Source organism: Agrilus planipennis, unplaced genomic scaffold, assembly GCF_000699045.2.
Source record: "Agrilus planipennis isolate EAB-ADULT unplaced genomic scaffold, Apla_2.0 scaffold214, whole genome shotgun sequence".
Lineage (NCBI taxonomy): Eukaryota > Metazoa > Arthropoda > Insecta > Coleoptera > Buprestidae > Agrilus > Agrilus planipennis.
In genome coordinates, this window is record NW_020438974.1 from 382,356 (window position 1) to 401,352 (window position 18,997).

The 18,997-nt window shown below is 34.1% G+C and overlaps 1 protein-coding gene across 6 annotated transcripts in view; it reads left to right on the top strand.

The window, feature by feature from the left end:
* Positions 1-5,439, top strand: part of LOC108739150 — a 157,890-nt gene extending 152,451 nt beyond the window's left edge. For all 6 annotated transcript variants that reach the window (XM_025975437.1, XM_018472898.2, XM_018472895.2 and 3 more), the window contains exon 2: positions 731-5,439. In XM_025975437.1, the coding sequence (XP_025831222.1) occupies positions 731-1,882 (1,152 nt within the window). In that variant the 3' untranslated portion in view covers positions 1,883-5,439. The remainder of the gene's footprint in view (positions 1-730) is intronic.
* The last annotated feature ends 13,558 nt before the right edge of the window (positions 5,440-18,997 follow it).

An 18,997-nucleotide genomic window follows, 5' to 3' on the forward strand; every position in this document is an offset into this window, starting at 1 on the left:
CAATGAGCAACCTTCGAGTAAATCCGAGTACAAATAAAATATACCCCATGGAAACGTTGCAATCTCCTTTCATTTGATTAATAATATCAAACAGCATATATACCAAGTTTTTGGAGGTTGAATTTTTTAAAATGTCTAGATAGGTCTTTCAGAAACTAAATGAGAGACCATTAAGACCAAATTTCAAGTAAATCTGACCATCAATAATATATGTTCCATTTATACATTGCAACTCCTTTTCACCACTTCTCCCTCCCCCCTACAGAGATTGAATTTTTGTTATACCATTTTTAACAAATGAACGTATAGACTGATGTATTGACTGATAAATTTTCCGTTTTGCTGTCAGTTGCGTTTTGTTATTCCACGTCAGTTGCGTTTTCTTATACCATGTTTTATGTCAAGTTCAACGGGAACGGGATAAAAAAGTATCTTATGTCCGTCTCCTTGTTCTAGGGTACCTCCCCACCAATTTTCAGCCAAATCGGTTCAGCCGTTCTTGAGTTATAAATAGTGTAACTAATACGACTGTCTTATATATATATTGATTAACCTACTTAAACGGTACCTAATGGTATAAAGGAACAGAATTTATATAAAGCATTCGTAATAAGTACTAAACGTAATGCTTGAAATTTTTCCAAATGCGATAGTTACATGTTGATGTTTATTAATGTGTAGGTAGATGAATTAAAAAAATTTTGGCTTAAAAGTTTCTCTTTTGTTGCAGGGTAATTTCACAATGAAATCGTCACCAACAGTAACAGATGACTGTGACGACATTTTTGGACCACCTAGAACATACGCCAATGGATACTGTCCTCCAAAAAATCGCCCCTCTATGATTTCGGCGAAATATCGACAGAAGGAAGAGAGGAGAAAAGTGTTAAAGATAAGTATTAACAAACTTAAAAAAATTGAAGACCCCGAAGCCAGTTTATGTCGGTCTGTACTTATTAATAATACGATGAAGAGACTTCAAAAAGAAGCGCGAGACGAAAAAATCCAAAAACAACAACTCAATTATCCTAGGTGCCATGATAACGACAATTTCCTCAATATTAAGAACGAGTTCATGAAGAACGAACTTAAAAATACTCCGTCACTCGAGGAGCCACAAGATAATCTTACTTCTTCCGATTCTAAATTCATGGACAGTCTGAAGGCCGATTTTGCTATGGAAAATGAATTTGATAATAAAATAGCGGGTGACTTGAACGAGATCAGTTCGCCAGAAACGGCTAAAGGCATAGACGTCTTAAACGGTTTAGTGGAAGAGAATCTTAATAATTTGGGTATAATAGCCGGCAATAATGGTACTGTCGAACAAATGGATGATGCCGTCCAGGACGTGAACAACCGGTACCCGAAAAGATCTTACGACGACGTCGAAGACTGTGACGTCCAGGACGTGCTTTCTCAATTTTATATGCCGCCAACACCTAGAATGTTAACGTGCATCGACGACGACGAAGATGTGAATGTTGTCGACGACGAACCTCTTCCGAAGAGATTGAAAACGGAAGAGACCAATAGTTCCGTATCATCAAGCCAAAGTTTGGTAATTCCTCCGCCGCTAGTGTCCACTTCAACCCTCCTACCTAGTTCTACGTCCGCGTTCGAGCCATTCGAAAGCTCCAGACTATCATTATCTCATCATTCATCGTCCTGCTTGGAGAAGAAGCAACAGCAGGAAGATTTTCGGGTGAACGGGTTTTTGAACAATAACATTACCGAAGCCGACACCCGGCTGAGGTACATGTGCCCAGTGCAAAACTTGGATACGGACGCGAATAACGCTTTCAGTTGCGGACATGCGTCACTGTTCAACGAACTTCAGAGTAACGTGTTTCATAGTTTGATTACGTCTTTGGAAACATAGCGCATTGTAAAGCATCGACATACGGCAAACTGTAACTTGTGATAAGGCGACACGCACGTGAAATGATTGTTATGTTGTTACTACGTAAGCGCATCATTTTTAATGTCGATTACTCTTCCTGACTTGCTGAACTCTATCGCGAAAAAACTGTAAAAATTTTCATTGCGACTTTATTGGAAATCATTCGATCTCACATTTGTTAATTGAAATTTCACCAACGGCTCGTGAGTCAACTTAATTAGGGTACTTTCCCCTTCCTTCCCTATCTTCAGATTATTGATTTGATTAACGGAGATTATTATTAGCAAAAAGGTAAGTCCAATTACACAGTTACAAAGTCAGCCTTCAATTGTTTAGTACAATTTTGATTAATGGTAGGATTATTTTTTTATGAACTGCAAATCGAAAAATATGTAAAATAGACGCCATACAAACGCAGTAAGAGCCTGACCATTTTAAACATGTGAGATTACAAAAAGATTATTCTAATTTAGACCGCATATAATTTGATTAAGTGGCATTTACCTAAATACCAACTTTTTACAATAAATTGAATGACAAATCAATATCTCGATAAAATCAAATAGTGTCTTAAATATTATTATTCAAATCAATCACTGTTCACCAAAGTCATATATTTTTTATCATGTTTCATTGATGACGATGTTGAGTATCTTTTTATGAAGCTACGCGAATAGTAAAATCAAATTTCGTGGTTTATGTCCTGTCTTTAAGTTCTTAATTGTAAAGGAAAACCATGCAACCAAAATAAAATTACAGGTTTGCTAGCAATAAACTCGGATAAAAAATACGGATATAGAATAGAAGAAAGTTACTTATTTGTTGTGCAGTTAGGTGGGAGGTACTGATCATTATTACACTTAAGAACCACTGTATTTCGGGCTCATTATGCGTTTCGAAAACAATTTTAATGGCTCACATTCGTACGTACGTAAATAGAATATAGAATAAAACTTTCTAAACACTCGATCGTAATTAACGTTTTCGTTTGGTATTGTGTTCAGTTAAATTTATGTCTATTTAAACTTGTAAATGATAAAGAGATAAGTTTTACGACTACATCGTTCCTATGGAATTAACGTAATATTTATTTTATGCCTTCACTTGATTCACGGATTAATGAAATAAAGCTAAAGATTCCCAATTAAAACCTTTTCTAAGTACATACACATTTGTTTAGTTAACGACTAATTAGTACGGTAGTGGACCAAGTTTCTGCTCAATGTTGCCTTCTAGAGAAATGTTCAGGTCCTGTATTTTTACTTTTTTTTTATTGGTACCTACTAGGGACTGTTGGTAAACATGTGGCTGTATTTTAGCCACTCTTTGGCCACCTTTTTATTCTTGGAACCACCCTTCCACCTTAAAAAAATAGGTCTTCTAAACTTCAAATGAAATTAAGAACATCAAAAATACAAAAATCTTTACCCCTACAATCTTCTACTCCCTATAGGTGACTCACAAAAACCTTTTACCGAATTCCTCCCTCTTATACAGTGATATGATATGTGCTATCCTTATAGATTTGCAAACGTATTAAAGCGATTAATCTTTTTTTAATTTCTCTTCGTTTTAACGGTTTCCATTTAAACAGTAAATATTATTTCGTTGAAGCCCCACTAACCGTTAGTTTGTTGGCAACTCGTAAAAATAAAAACGAAATTCGGTTTATACCATAAGAAAGCCATTAAGTGTTTTTAATAAGCGTGTGGGCGGAATAGTGAGATAATTTTGTAAATGTAAAACGTCGAACTTGTTTTTTTTTTTAACAGTTCTGTACGGTACCTGTAGAAAAAAATTTAAAACGTTTCACCATTTTTCGGCGCACGAAAATAAATTTTCTTTTACCGTCATTTTAATTAATCGTCCATAAAAATGAGAAACAACTTTTGTTGCCGTGAGACATTAAGTGATTTTTACAGTTTTTTCGAATCACTTGTTGTTTGCAAGAAGGTGAATAAAGAGCAGAAATAAGCCTCGTTATGTTTCTGTAACAAGGAGCTTCTCTTGTTGGGGAAGGCATATTGTTTATCACATTCTTGTTTAGCAGCAAGTACAAAAAGTATCTTTCCTTCACCGTGCTCTCTATAGGTACTGGCTAGATGTCGAAAAATTAAATGTAGACATTTTCCCGACTTACTATTTTACAAAAAGAGAAAAAAAAACAAACAAAATGATAAGAGTATGCGTTCATATTTTTTTGACGAGATAAATAAACTGACGAAGCGTCTTTAGAGAGCAAACACGACTGTGATATTTTTAAATTAAAAATATTGTCTTTATGTTAGATGATTAATAATAATAATAATAATAATNCTGTAATTTTATGAGAAGAAAATTATATAATTGCAATAAATTTAATGTATTTCTTAATAATGCTTTTAGAACTACATACTTCTCTGAAGACTGTTTGTGCTATTAGAATATAAATATCGATTCGTAGTTGCATTGTGAGTAAAATAATATTGTGACTTCGTTGCTTTAAATAGAAATCCGTATACCCCATACGCATATTTCCAATGTGAGTCGTCTCAACCAACAAAACAAATTTGACAAAAAAAAAGTACTTTTTACGACATAACTTTCACCAAATTCTAAACTCCTCTGCAGTATTACGTTGATGAACCAATTAAAATAAAAAGGGGGGGGGTACTTAGGCGCGATTTAAATATGGGTGGAATATGTGGAATCCATTTTTGGAAATATGCGTTGGGTATTGATAAAAATATGGTCCTGTTTTAGACGCCATGTTAATATTCATACATATTTTTAATAAACGTTAACGGCATATCAACACTTAAAAGTCAGCCGTAGATATAATATTTTTGGATAAATATTTTGTAATTTACTTTTATATAACGACCCCAATATTTTTAATTTCGTTTTGTTAAGTTTCTCTATGGATTTGTTTATTCATATACAAAAAGCGATGATTTATGATTACTTCGTTTTTGTTAAACTTAAAACGTACGTAGTTAAAAATAATGATTTGTATATATTTATGTATGTTATAGTCCATATATTTTTTTATTTTAAGTTTTGTCATCATTTTTATTATCTAACGATAGGTAAAATGCTAAACGAGAAGTTAAATCGATGAAAATTGTTTTATTAATAGTGTCTGCTAAACACTTGGCCCTTTTGTTTTATTCTGCAATTTTTTTTTTATTTTAGCTGTGCCATGTTGTTGTGAATTGTTTTTGTTTATTTTCTGGTTTTGTTGCTAACTGCAGACAAGTTACTTTAAATCTTACAACGAAATTATTCAAAATAACGGACATCTGTTAATTAGAAAACAATTGTTGGAGAAGTAATAGTTTATTTGCGTTTGTTTTTTTAAACAGAAATAGCAACCTATCTCGTTGAAACCAAAACGAGGTAGTCACTACCAAATCTCAAAGGTTACCGAAGTAAACATAGGTTGTATAATTATATTATTTTAACATTATTATTCGATTCAATGTATTATAAATGAATTATACACTTAAATGCATTATCCAATTTTTCAGGCGATGCAATAAAGTACCTGAAAGATATTTTTTGTGCTTTATTTATAAACATTATCTTACTAACAACAAGATAAATCATCAACCATTGAAGCAATGAAATTTAGAGGTGTACAAAGTTTTTTTGCTATACAAAAAATTAAAATGTGATTGTGACCTTTTGTTCACTTGAATCAAAAACTATTTTATAATAAAAGTTCGGTTAATCAAGATCATCCGCCCCTCGTCCAAAGGTAAGTCATGGTACCTTTAATAATACATACTGTAACATTTTTCCTGTTTTCCTACAGGTAGGTACAATAAAGGGTGGTGGCTTTTAGTAGTTGATCTTCGATGTTTTAGTTGATTGTAAATACACCATAATTGTAGGCTTAAATTGATTCTTCTTTCTATCGTCTCTTGATGAAGGTGCACAGTACTGTGTGTGCCAGTTTAATAATATAAAGAACATGGGTTTCCCAGTTGATGTACGAGGTTTGTTCAAAAAGTATCGCGAATTTTGTGTTTTCAAAAATTATTTATTCATAAATATCTATTTTGTCGTTCCCTTTAAAGTAATCCCCACTAGATCTTACACACTTGTGCTAACGATTTTTCCAATCCTCGAAGCACTTCAAAAAATCATTTTTTGCGAACTTGTTCAGTTCCTCCTTCGATGCGGTCTTTATCTCCTCAATCGTAAAGTAGCGTCGTCCTTTCATGAACTTCTTCAGTTTCGGGAACAAGAAAAAGTCAGGGTGGCAAATCTGGGGAATACGGTGGCTTTGGCATTATTAGTGTGTTGTATTAGTTGTTACCATTTTGTGGCGTTTCTAAAGCTCTACAGTTGCGCGATTTTTTAAATTAAATTGATGCTTTCACACGAGAGCAGCGCTTCATAAACGTAGCGCTACAGTCGCTGAACTGTAAAAAACGGCTAAATAGTCGTGCAATTGTTGCGCTTCACTAAGAAACACATTTACTTAAGTTAAAAGCTTCCAAACTTACGTATTTTGAGTAGTGCGACAGACCGATGATGGACAATATCGACGTCGAAAATTTCGTAATTTCAAAGACTGCATTTGGAATTGCTGCAGTGCAAACGATATAAGGAAAAGCATGGGAATGTCTAAAAAACTATTCATTTCGACGTAAATCTTGGATAGATGTTTAGAAATCCTTTTATCAATCGATTGCTGTTGTAAGGATCTACCCAATATTTCCGATTCTTTATATTTTTCTTCTTTTTTTTTTTAATTCATTAGGCGCTAATAAAGTAAGTCCTCTTCGTTTTTCTTATGCGACTTCTTTTTAGTAACTGTTTCTTTACATTTGAAATTGATATGTTACTACATCGGTTACAATATTCAAGCGCTGCCAAAAATCGCTCTTTATACATACGAACTAGCAACTGTCGCGCTACTGTGGCGCAACGGAAGCTCTACAAAATGTAGCTAGTGTGAAAAAGCTTTAATTGTTAATCATAATGAGTGTGTCCAATGCTTCTGCTGCTATTATTCCTTCTAATCGGAAACGTTGATGAATTTATCGTTAGTGTGTAATAAAAGGGGGGAAGCAATTGAGAATTCACGTGACTGCATCTCAATTTTTCAGATTAATAACAATGCGTGTGTTGCTTGTTAAAAAGTGGAATTGCATCCAAACAAAACCGTATTCGCAAGGAGTTATATAGTAATTATCGGCAACTGGAGAAAAATTAATTATTCATTCTGGCGCCCGAGGGAACAAGTATAGGTGTGCAGGGTATGAGCGTTCTCAGTTCATGCATGAATTTCCGAGATAATAAGTAAGTGACAGGGGGCGGAATGTGCGTCCTTGTCGTCGGGACGCCTGTCTGCGTCGCTCCTGTGGCGCAAGAGCAGCGCTACGGTTGTTATAGAAACACTCGTAATGAGGTTTCTAAAGCAAGCTATGGCTATGGTCCTTGCGCTCTCACTCACTCTAGGTACTCATTCTCTACCTTCCCAACGATACTCCTGTGCCTTCTTTGAAATATACCATCTGCAGTCGCGGACACACTTATACATATATACCGAATAACTTTCACGTATAACACTCGGAGGTGTAGCAAATAAAATGGGGATTGGTATAATTTTGTTCCGAAACCCCTTTGTCTGATTTTATTTGCCAATACGCAATAAATATTTAATTAACAATAGTTTGTATATGTGTATATTATTTATTAAGAAGAGGGCAGCATTAAGGAAAGACATGGGGCAAAAGATTACCAGATTTAGATTGCGGATGGTATGATGGTATTAATATCTAGAAATGAAGAATTAGTGAGTTTTAAATAAAAATGAAATCAAATTACGTTGAATGCTGTCACGCAAAAAAATGATAGTCATCCTTCATCAATTGTATTCATTTGTTTATTGTAAAGTTTAGTGAGTAGACAGTTAACAAGTTAAATAATTCGAAGTGGTCTGTATTCTGTCGAAACTGCCAGACGCGGATCGCGATTTCGATCTTTTTGGATCTCATCAGCGCGTCGCAGGCAGCTCCGACAGAACACAGACCAACTTTTACCTGCTGTCTTAACAGTGCGTTTCAGAAAATACTACAAACGGCACAGTGAACGCCATCTGTAGAAAGATCGAAATCGCGATCCGCGTCTGGCAGTTTCGACAGAATACAGACCACTTCGAATTATTTTATTCGATTAAGCTAACGTGCCTATCACGTTGAGGTTGGCTACGCCGGGATTCGTTTTCAGCAAGTAGATATTCACACAAGTGGACCTTGTTGAAAAATACGTAATCCTAAAATGTAGCATCGTGCTACAGATGGCGTTCACTGTGCCGTTTGTAGTATTTTCAGTTAACAAGTTCTCCAAATGAATTTTCGTTGCTTTGAAATGAGGTAATTATTTACGACTTTAAGAACTTACACTATCAATCGCAAATGCCCCAATGGAGAAATAAATATTTTGTAATTTTTCATTAAAGTTATTTTTATGTATGATTTCTGTTTTTTAACTTAACGTACCAATTCGTGTGACATATTCATTGGTTTAATTGTACTGAACTATAGTTCATTTAAAATTTTCAAAATATTAAATATTAATTACTTCGCGTGCTTTCAAATTGTAGTAACATGATATACTTGGTTATGTAAAGTTGAATAAATTAAGTTCATGTTGTAAAAGCTTTCGTAATAACGTATTATAGTCAGGCTAAATCAAACCACTAGCTCGAAACATACCATTGTTTCCTTTGAATTAATATTAAATGTAGAGGTTTCCACGTCCTTTTAATTTATTCAGAAAACGGAAGCAGTAGCCGATAATTTCTATATCTATAAGTAATTTGTACTTTCCAAGGATGTAATTACTTTGTTCCTGTTTATTTAAACACATATTACAATTAACTTTTCTTCTTCAGATGCATGGTAAAAGGAAAGTAATTTGAAGAGCATTAATAAGCTGAAATACTAGAATTAGCAGTAAATATAAGTATACGGCGTTATATACTGCCTGTACTTTGATAAAAAGTAATTTAATTTCTTTATGTATCAATGTATTCATTTTTATTGATAGATCAATTTTTGTGGTTTTGAATGTACTCCACATGAAAAAGAAGTCTATCATCATCATCGTCATAAGACCTTCAGTCCGATGACTAGTTGAACACGCATCTCTACTTCTTCATATCTTGAGCCAATCTTTACATTTCACGAAAACTAGAGTATTCTACATCTTTATTTGCGAGCAATAATTTACCCCTCTTAATTCCTGCTTTTGCTTCTACTACGTCTCTATCTATTCCTTTGTCTGAGAAGATGTCCTACCAGTCTATCGCGCGTATACTTCTTATTGATTTCCATTAAGCTTTCTGCTCTCCTACTCTTTCTAATACCTCCTCATTTCTTACGATCCACGATCAATGAAATCAAATCAAACTTTTCTTAACGCCCACTATCTACGTGTTGCAACAGACCTCTGCTTCCGCATTGCATTCACGGAAGTTCCGCATATATTTTCGCAGCCGCTTCTGCATCTGGTTTCGCATTTTTATAACGGAAGCTTATCGGAGCTTAACAAAATCTTATTTTTCATCTTTTTGAAAATCAATATATTGGAACAATAAAACAAGCCGTAAAAATTTATTACTTTTATCTGCTGGCTGAACTTTGCCGTTTTCAAAACACTATTTAAATGGAATTGCTTATTGCAAGGCTGCATGTTGTGCAGGTGCCTTCGCCAGCTTTCAGCGACTCCTCAATAACATGTTATAGCCGGCAAAATTTTGTTAATAATACAATTGTCCCTGTGCAATTAACTATTATAATTTAGGTTCTAAATCTATTTCCTAGTATTTTGTATGTTGATATTTTCCAAATTTTATTTTCTTATTAGTGTCCCATTCTAATCTAAAAATGTCCAGGACTTTCAGCTAGTACTTGCTCAGTGGCGTCAATTTTAAGTTAAAACTTCAAGTTCTACTTAGGATTTTGTTAATAACGATGCAAGTGCTAAATGCAAAATTTGTAACAAAATATTCGCGAAAAGGGCGCACGGCCACTGCATTAAATAGTCACCTAAAATCATTACACTTCCGCAGAAATTTACTATTTACTTCTGTTTCCGTTAAGACACTTCCGTTACATCGCTATTATAGAGCCGTGCTCCAAACATACATGTATAATAATCGTTTTCGAGTTTCAAAATTAACCGATCTCGAGTGGTTTCTTTTTGTTAAAAACGACCGAACCTTGCGTTATTCTTTGTGTTACATCACCTTCCTGAGTTATTTGACTCCCTAAAGATCGAAAATCAACGACTTGTGTTAGTTTATCGTCAGTATACAATTGAAATGTAGCCATGACAATTGTTCAGCCTCTTCTCCTAATATTTACTTTTCTAAGAAGTCAGCAGCATATTTGTCAATTATTTATTTAATGTATTATTTTAAATACATATAGGTATATAATTATGTTAAAAACTGGAAATCGTCAATATCTGATATTTAAGATGTTACATAATAGGTTAGGGTAGAATTGAGAGCAATAGAAAAGGCTTTTAACAAAAAGATATTTGGATCTCGGCTCTGTATGGAGGATCTACTACTACCGTGGGTGGAAAAGGTTAGAAATGACGAGGTATTGAAAGGAGTAGGAGTACAAAGGGCGCTATGGACATCGAAATGAAAAACGAGAGATAATGTGGTTAAAAACCTTTTAAGATATATATATATATAAGCAAAATGCGGTCGTTGTTACTTACTTATATTAAATAATTTTGACTAATTTCTATACAATAATATATAAAGAGAAAGAAATGGAAATAAAGGATTGCTTTTATAGATAATGTCTGAAAACTGTGTTAAGAGAGAACCTCATAAATTTTATAATCCAGGCAATATGGGCGCGTGACTAGGAAAAATTTTCGGATTAAATTTTTTTACGCAGTTTTGTTCGAAAGATTGTCCTTAATACAACGATATATAGGTTGCCACCTGGTAATCCGGTCGGGTATTTTTTAAATTACGATTTTTTGAACAAATGACAAAAAAACACTTTTTGGCCGGAACAATTTTTTTTATATTTTTTTTGGTTTAATCTCGATGAAAAAGGTCTGAGGCTTTTTTGTTAAATTTTTGAAAGTTAATCTACATGAAAATCGCTATTGTCTATGCTTCAAAAAGTTAGTGGTTGATTCGCCCATGATTATAATCAACATATTCTACATTAGTTCTGAAAGAGTTGAGATCTTATCACGAACCGAACTTTTATTTCCTTGTATAGGTACGAGTTTAAATTTAAAGGATTGATCCTTGTAGAATCGAACCGAATAGTCTCAAAGGTAATCCATTCGGTACGTAAAGCATGGCGTGGAAGAGTAATTCAAAAGGAGAAAATCTGATGGACGGACGTTTCTACCGGAAGCAACAGCTTGCGCCGCAAGAAAAAAAGGAAGGAATAACAGCAGCGTAAAGGAGGAGGGAAATTTACATTAATGCTTCTAAAAGAGAACGTACTTGACTGCGCCAGTGGTAGTAAAAGAGAGGGCTGAAAAGGGAAAGACTTCCCAAGGGTTTTACAGTTATCGACGACATTTTTCGCGTAAAAGAAATATCTGTCTAAATGTTGTCAATTGTATATAAAATATGAAACTCAATGTTTATCAATTATGCGTGTGTGTACATTGAATAAATATAAAAAATTCACGAATTTGTAGACGACATCGACAATTTAAGACAGTTCAAAAGAAAAGTGCTATAATTCCTACAGCACTCACATAAAGTAAAAAAGGATAGTATATTTCTTGTTAAACAGCTTATTTTTTGGTATTTTTTCCTTTTATGTAATACTGTCTAGGGTATTACATGCAATTTTTTTTAAAAGATCTGTTCTATAGAACTAATAAAAAAATTAGGGTCTAATTTGGTGCCGAGGTTATAAATTAGGTGCTCATAAAATGAAATAGATATTTAAGATTCAATAACGTTGTGCTATCTTCACGTCATCTATTTATTTATATAAATCAAATGTATAAACGGCAGATTTAGGTGCTATGTAATTGAATGCTTCAAGATCGTATAAATTTCATTTAAGTCAGCTGTACCACAAAGCACACACCGGTATAATTAAAATAAACGATTCAGGTATGATGACATATGGAACAAAAATACGCAAAATTGATTGTATGGACAAATTTAAGTGCCATTTAAGTGTTCATCGACGACAAATTTGAATCTGTCATAGAACGAAAAATTAGCATAAACCGATATCTGAACATCATAGAACTTCGCAGGGAATAAAAAGAGAAGGGAATGATAAATAAATTCATTAAAAAACTGTAAATTAAGTGCCAATATTTATTGTTACTAATGAACTCTCGACTGTGTGTGTGGCCAGTTTTATTGTACTAAAATAGCCCCTAATTAGCACTAAATTCAATTCTCAGCTAATGATTTATTTGATCTAGTTGATAAACAAATGATGTTCTAGCTTCACGTGAATCTAGCACAACATTATTGAATCTTAAATATTCATTTCATTTCATGAATACATAGTTTATAACCTTGACACCGAATTAGCCCCTAACAAGCCCTTAATTTCGGCATTTTTGAAATTCATTTTCGGGATTTTGTGGTACCAGGTTCACAGGGCTGAAAAGATCATTAAAATTGGTTAAAAAAGTGAATTTTTGCCTATTTATAGGAAAAAAAATGTAAAAGCAGTCTTCTCTTGGTTTAAATTAGCTCAAGAAAAGAAACGGGAGGAGACTAATTGGACACGCACCTCCAATCATTCCTATGCTGAACTAATCTTGGCATTTCCCTAATACATCCGTGACTATTTGTGAACAGTAATCTAATTTCCCTCTCATAACTCCTGTTTCTGCTTTCAATAATGCCTTTATGTCTGAAAGAATGTTCTCTATTTCGTCTATTTTTTATTGACTTCCATAGCGGATTGAGTTCTCCTACTCCTTCTAATATCACTGTCCCATAATATGAAACAAATTTTGAAGCTTGTAAATAACAATTACTTAACGATAGTGTAAATGTAAATGAAGTGTATAAAAAGTGGCGTTTTCTAAGCCAGACAAGCGGGCGATTTTCACCTTTTTTGAAAGCGAATTAACTTTTCAGTGGAGAAAGAAAGGAGCTTCAATCCATTCAAATAATGTTCCCGACATCAAAAAAATGTGCCGCCTCTTTACACTTTTTCTCTTTCCTTCTTTCTCTCGAATTTCTCTATGTAGGGGGACGACCGTTGTAGAACGTCGCCGTCGGTCGTCGTAATGATTTCAACGGCCGTCGACTGAGTCTGCCTCTACCCTGCTTGCCTGCTGTTGGGGTAAATGCCTTGCGTCAATGAATAACTGCGATAGCTAGCTCCTGTTTACGCCGGATGAATTGGAGTGAACGAACCAAGCCGTTTCTCCTTTTTTACAACAATCCACATTATCGGAATTACTGCCCCGAACCCTTGTATTTATCATCGTCTGATATACTTTTCGACATAATGCTATCGCATTGGTTTATAAACAAATTAAACGACAGCACGGTTACATTAAGCTTTTAGATATGTGATTATTGATAACTGCCTCTTATAAATCCAATAAAGCAGTGAATGATATTGATATTGATATTAATAAAGAAAACAATTTATATACAAGGTATTACGTGTCAACTTTTACTGTAGTTGAGAGCAACTGTAATTAGAGTTGCTACCCTTTGAAAATGCACGATGAATTGATACACACAACTACACCAAAATCGTTAAATTTTGCTATAGTTATAACTTAATTTGTAGATATGCAGGTGTACCTAATGTAGTTATAGTTTGAAATAATTCTTAAAATGAAGTAGATACATTTAAATATTTTGATATAATTTCATATAAATTTCAGAAAGAAAAAAAATTAAGGTACCATTACCAATTTTCATTTATGGGAGCCCTCTCTAAACGTAAAAATGCACAGATGTTTTGCATACTTCGAGTATGTTATCAGTCTCTCCTATATTATGTCTAGCTTTCTGCGCATTCTGAAACAAATACAATTTCTTGGATTTTTAGTTGATCTTTGACATATTTATACGCAATGTGATTTCATCATTTAAAGTATAAAAATACAAAACAGAGAAGTTCATCCCAACTAACCACAAAATACGGGGGGTGATCGTCTTTTTTTGTATTTATTTGATTCACGGACTCTATTCTCTATCTTGTGAAAATTTAATTCGGATTGTACTTTAGAAGTTTTTGAATCCACAAAATCCTTCTTAAGAAAAAAATAGAGCATTAAGACAGAGTATTATAAAAAGAGTAGTTCTTGTGAAAATAAGACTGGTGGGAACTCTAGGTATTATAAGTTTCGACGAATTCAGGACATATCAGACTCCGTATAAAAAAAGTTCACCTTCAGATAAATAACACGAAGACGAAACATACATCACAACCTTAGAGCAGCAAATTGGTAAAGCTTTCGCGGCCTGTTGCTGAACAATACACCTGTGCAAGTAGAGTGGATTTCATTTATTACGACCTTGGTTATTGCGACCATTGTGCTATAGCGACGTCATATGTAAGTCCAGTCCCTAGAATTTAAAGCACACTTTAGTACAAAATTCATGTGGCTATAGCGACTTCGGATGTAACGCCGAGTTCGGGTGTAACGAATGTTTTTTATGAATCATTTGTAACAAATCCCTAGTAATCCCAAGCAGATATAGCGACCGGAGTCGGCCGCTAAAGACACAAAGAGCTTTCTTATCTTTTGTTTACATTCACACAGATAGTTATCAAGTGTGGTGACCCTTACCGTTGTTTCTGAGTGGCAACTGTGTTTAGTAAACTTTTAAATAAGTGTGACTTCCAAATGTACATTCACTGTTAAAAAAGGGCAAAACTTGTTTCAAAATTGAAAAACAGTGCGTGTATCTCCTTTAACTTTGCCTGTAACGACTTCTGGATATAACGACGAAATTACAGTGGTCCCTTCGTTGTCGTTGTACCCGAAATCTACTGCATTTCGCTTCTTATTGCCTGCATTGACTAACACTCAATTTTAAGAGTTTTTGAAAACTCTTGCATATATATCTACTTATATTACTTCCGGAAGATGTATGTGATTAACGTGTATGATAAAATCAGAAACAGTCATAAGACCTTAATTGATAAAAAATGATAAGTATCTTAATTATCTTACTATTATTGGGATTTTAGCTAGAACCGTTAGTAAGAAAGATTTTAAATGTCCAGTAGTCTCAACTGTTTGGAGGTTTAGCCTTTTAGTTGCCTCGACATAATCAGGTGCCTTCTTTTTTTGAGCAATTCAAACTCAATAAAGTGCAATAGATATAAAGTTGTATATTGTTTTCTTCATACTTTTATGATAAATTGATTACTACAAACTAACGCCTAAAACCATTTGCTTTTTCTTTATAAGGGAATTATCTCGATGCATATATATCCTCGTGTGAGACAATAGTAAAACTTTAAGGATCTAAAAAATATGTGTCTAGTAATTTTTAAGTCTTGTTGATTTGTACAAATCTTTCTACAAATTCTACATAAAAGGTATAATTCAGAGTAAAAATAGTCATTATCACATTGGAAAAAAAAACATCACATTGCGACATTCATGTTGACTTATAAACCTTATGACACTTGTTGGAAACACTGAAAGACCATAACGCAATTTGTGTCATGACTACAATGAAGAAAACGTATGACGTGTTCTGAGGCATAGCCGATCATAATAACTAAATAAACAGATGATCTTATTAGGTATATACGCATTATTGGTTAGTTTACGCCTGACGGCACTCCGTGATTTTTTAATAAGGTAATCATAATTGCAAGTATCCTATTATTTTGATAACACCATTTTTTTTATTTTTTAGTTTTAACTTTATTATTTTAACGAAAGGGAATAAAGTAGTACATACTAAAATATTTCGAGACTAATTGAAATCCCAACGTTCCAAACGCGTCGTGGGTTTTCTTCACTGCCGCAACGCGTTGTGGTCGAATAGCATAATAGTCACGAAAAAAATTTCGCGATGTGGTTTTTCTCTGTTTGTCCCAACGATTCATAAAGGTTTTTATAAGAGCCATAACACGAATTTCGCCTTGTGAATGTTTTTCAGTGGTCACAATGCGTTCTGAGCTGTTTTCTTGCTTAGTAAGCGTTTTTGTTCTTTTAACCTAACATGCATACAACATATATTTAAATTAATTGAAATATAAACATATTAGTTACACAATTTTGCATTAGTAAAGTAAAAGATCTTCTAATTCATTGTTTTCTGTATCATTTTATGAGATTATGAGTAAAATGCGTAGTTTTTTTTACCTATAAATTAACATCAATTAAGTAAGATGACCTACTTTTGCCTTTAGTAATTCAAGGCGCTTTAGCATATTACATATTACATGAACCCAAGAAAGAAAATGACACACCTATGAAAATTAATCACTACCAAAAAAGAGGTAGACAATAAAACAAAGCCTTTGTTATAATATTTAAAGATTTTCGTTAGAAAACAACGCAGATTTTCCAGTCAGAAATTTGCAGTTAATTAAATATACAATATCTTTGATTTACTGCTACTTTTCTAGTAGGTAATAAAGGTTAGCGAAAAGAAGTTTTTCCTTGTTCGACGAAACATCAAGCTTCAATAATTCCACTGAAAGTAAAAACGACATCAAACAACGAAGTAATTAGACATGGTTTTCAAATAAAAATATCCGCAAAGTTATCGACAACTCGGAAAACTTTTGCTTGGAAAAATTGAAGGTTGAAATACCCAATGCAATCTGGGTCTTTCCAGTGCGTTGTCAATTGAGCTACGTATTAAACACATATGTGACAGATTTATTTGAAACGAAACGAAATAAAAAGGACTAACATAAGTATTTCATATAAGTGATATTCAGTAATTAAAATTCTACAATCAAAAATTTATTGTGCATGTACATTAGGGTGTACCTTATTTATAGGACAGAAATTAACTTTCATACTTTCTTTTGTTGTTATCCCTTTAAAAGGTTACTTTTGATACACTCACAAATCAGAGAAGAGTTTAGCTCTCTAGATTAATTCGACAGGAGGATACATTTTATTAGTATAGAGTGTTTTTGAGATAAGTAGGAAGCTTGAATGAAGTGGTGGGGTACTATAAAACAAGAAAATTACGTAATTGTCTGAAGGCCCACCGTTTTCGAGGTAAACGTATTTGAAAGTACATACAAGGGCCAGTAGGAACACGCAGAAAATGCAACAATGCAACGCTACATTCAAGCAGCTGGTAATTAGCAGCATCCGTGTTATATTTCTTTTCTCTTGGCTGTCGCGTAGTCCTGATCTAAATCCGTTGGACTTCCTTCTACGAATTGTATGAAATAGCGCGTGTATCAAATGAATCAAATTCTAAATTTTATCCTTGACACTGTTTTCTATACAAGCAACATGGTCAGTACTTTTTATTTTATGCCAGTTCCTTTTAAACGCCTTAGATAGTCGAATATCTTAATGTCACCTGTGTCACGAAAATTCAAAAACATTTCACAGAATTAATTCAAAAATATGGTGCTGACGTGGCAAACAGAGTAAATCTTTTTTTTCTTTCTGCTCAATCAATACCGTTGATCCATTTAATCGTCCTGTATTGCAAACTGATGTATCACAGCACAGTGCTTCGAATTTATCCGACAAGCTCCGATCTTCTAATGGTGCGGTGAACAGATGACCGATTGATTATGAAATCATTTGTATTATGACCTAAAGCCTTTATTACAGTATGTATGGACAAATGGACATAAACTGAATCTATAACACTTAACTGACATCGGCATCTATCTAATAATGCAACAATCTCAGACTTACTTAGATTTGTGAGGCCTCTCTTTTCGATGCATTTCGGGTGAATAATCTTTGGGATCATTTGTGATTGCCTTGTTGTGTAATAGTTTCCTGAAATTCCTCTCGGAAACATTGGATTTTACATCGGAATTATCAGATTATGGATGGTGAAGGTGACATAGACGGCAATTCTTTCTGGCATTCATATTTTCTTTTGCGTTCCAATTCTTAGTTTTTTACTTGTGAGCGGTATTCTTTTAATGCCCGTTTTCCATTAATGGGCTCAAGATACCATAGCGTCTTTAATTTATCAAGAGTTGCTTATCTTGTTTAGTGCTAATTTTGTTTAAGACATCTGCATGCGCAATGTCAAATAACTTTTCTAAATTATCAGTAAAATAACACATTATCGAATAGTTAAATTTGTGCTCTCGCGTATCTTCTTTACGCATCTTATCTTTCCAATCAAGAAGTATACGCGACAGTGACAACTTACACAACACTGTATTAACAATACTTCTTTTAATTTACTTACTGTCAACTGTTGGTACTAAATATTGCCCCACACATTTCCCTCAAGTTTTTTTCGCAGAAGTTCCTACTTGATCTGTTTCGTCGTTCTAATTTTCTTCTTTAAGTTTCGCCTATCCTTTTTTGCTACATCTTCCAAACGTGTCCCTTCCTCAGGGACTGTGGGCCTTTTCATTTTCCTACTTAATATCGTGCACTATGGAAGAAATATACCTGTGCAAACGATAGAGATTATGCCACAGTTAACAATGTGCCCTCTCCTCTCTCTGTAACCTCTCCTCTCTCTGTAACCTCTCCTCTGCCATCGGAGGTTGGGGAGCCCAGAGTCCATTAAAGTCCATTAAAGTCTCTCCTGGCCACCACCGGCAGGTCGCTACTTCTTATGACTTCCAACGTGATCATAAACTGTTCAAAATCTCTTTGAGATCTGTTCAGAGAGATGTGTATGGGTATTAGTCTCATACCAACTGCAAGCAGATCACACCAGGCAAACCCCTCTCTCGACCCATACCTACCATGCATTAGGGGTACCCTTCCAACCATAACGATCGCATCCTTACGTCCATCATGAATCCATTTACAGCGTGGAACATACGTTTTATTTGGTTTCGAGACCATCAAAACATCTGCCCTAGTTCTAGTTCAGTTTTCTCCAGTAGTTTCATGCTCTTAACAATTCAACTGTAGTGTTTGCATAATTACCTTTCTCGTCAGCTCTCAACTTCTTTCTTTTCTTCT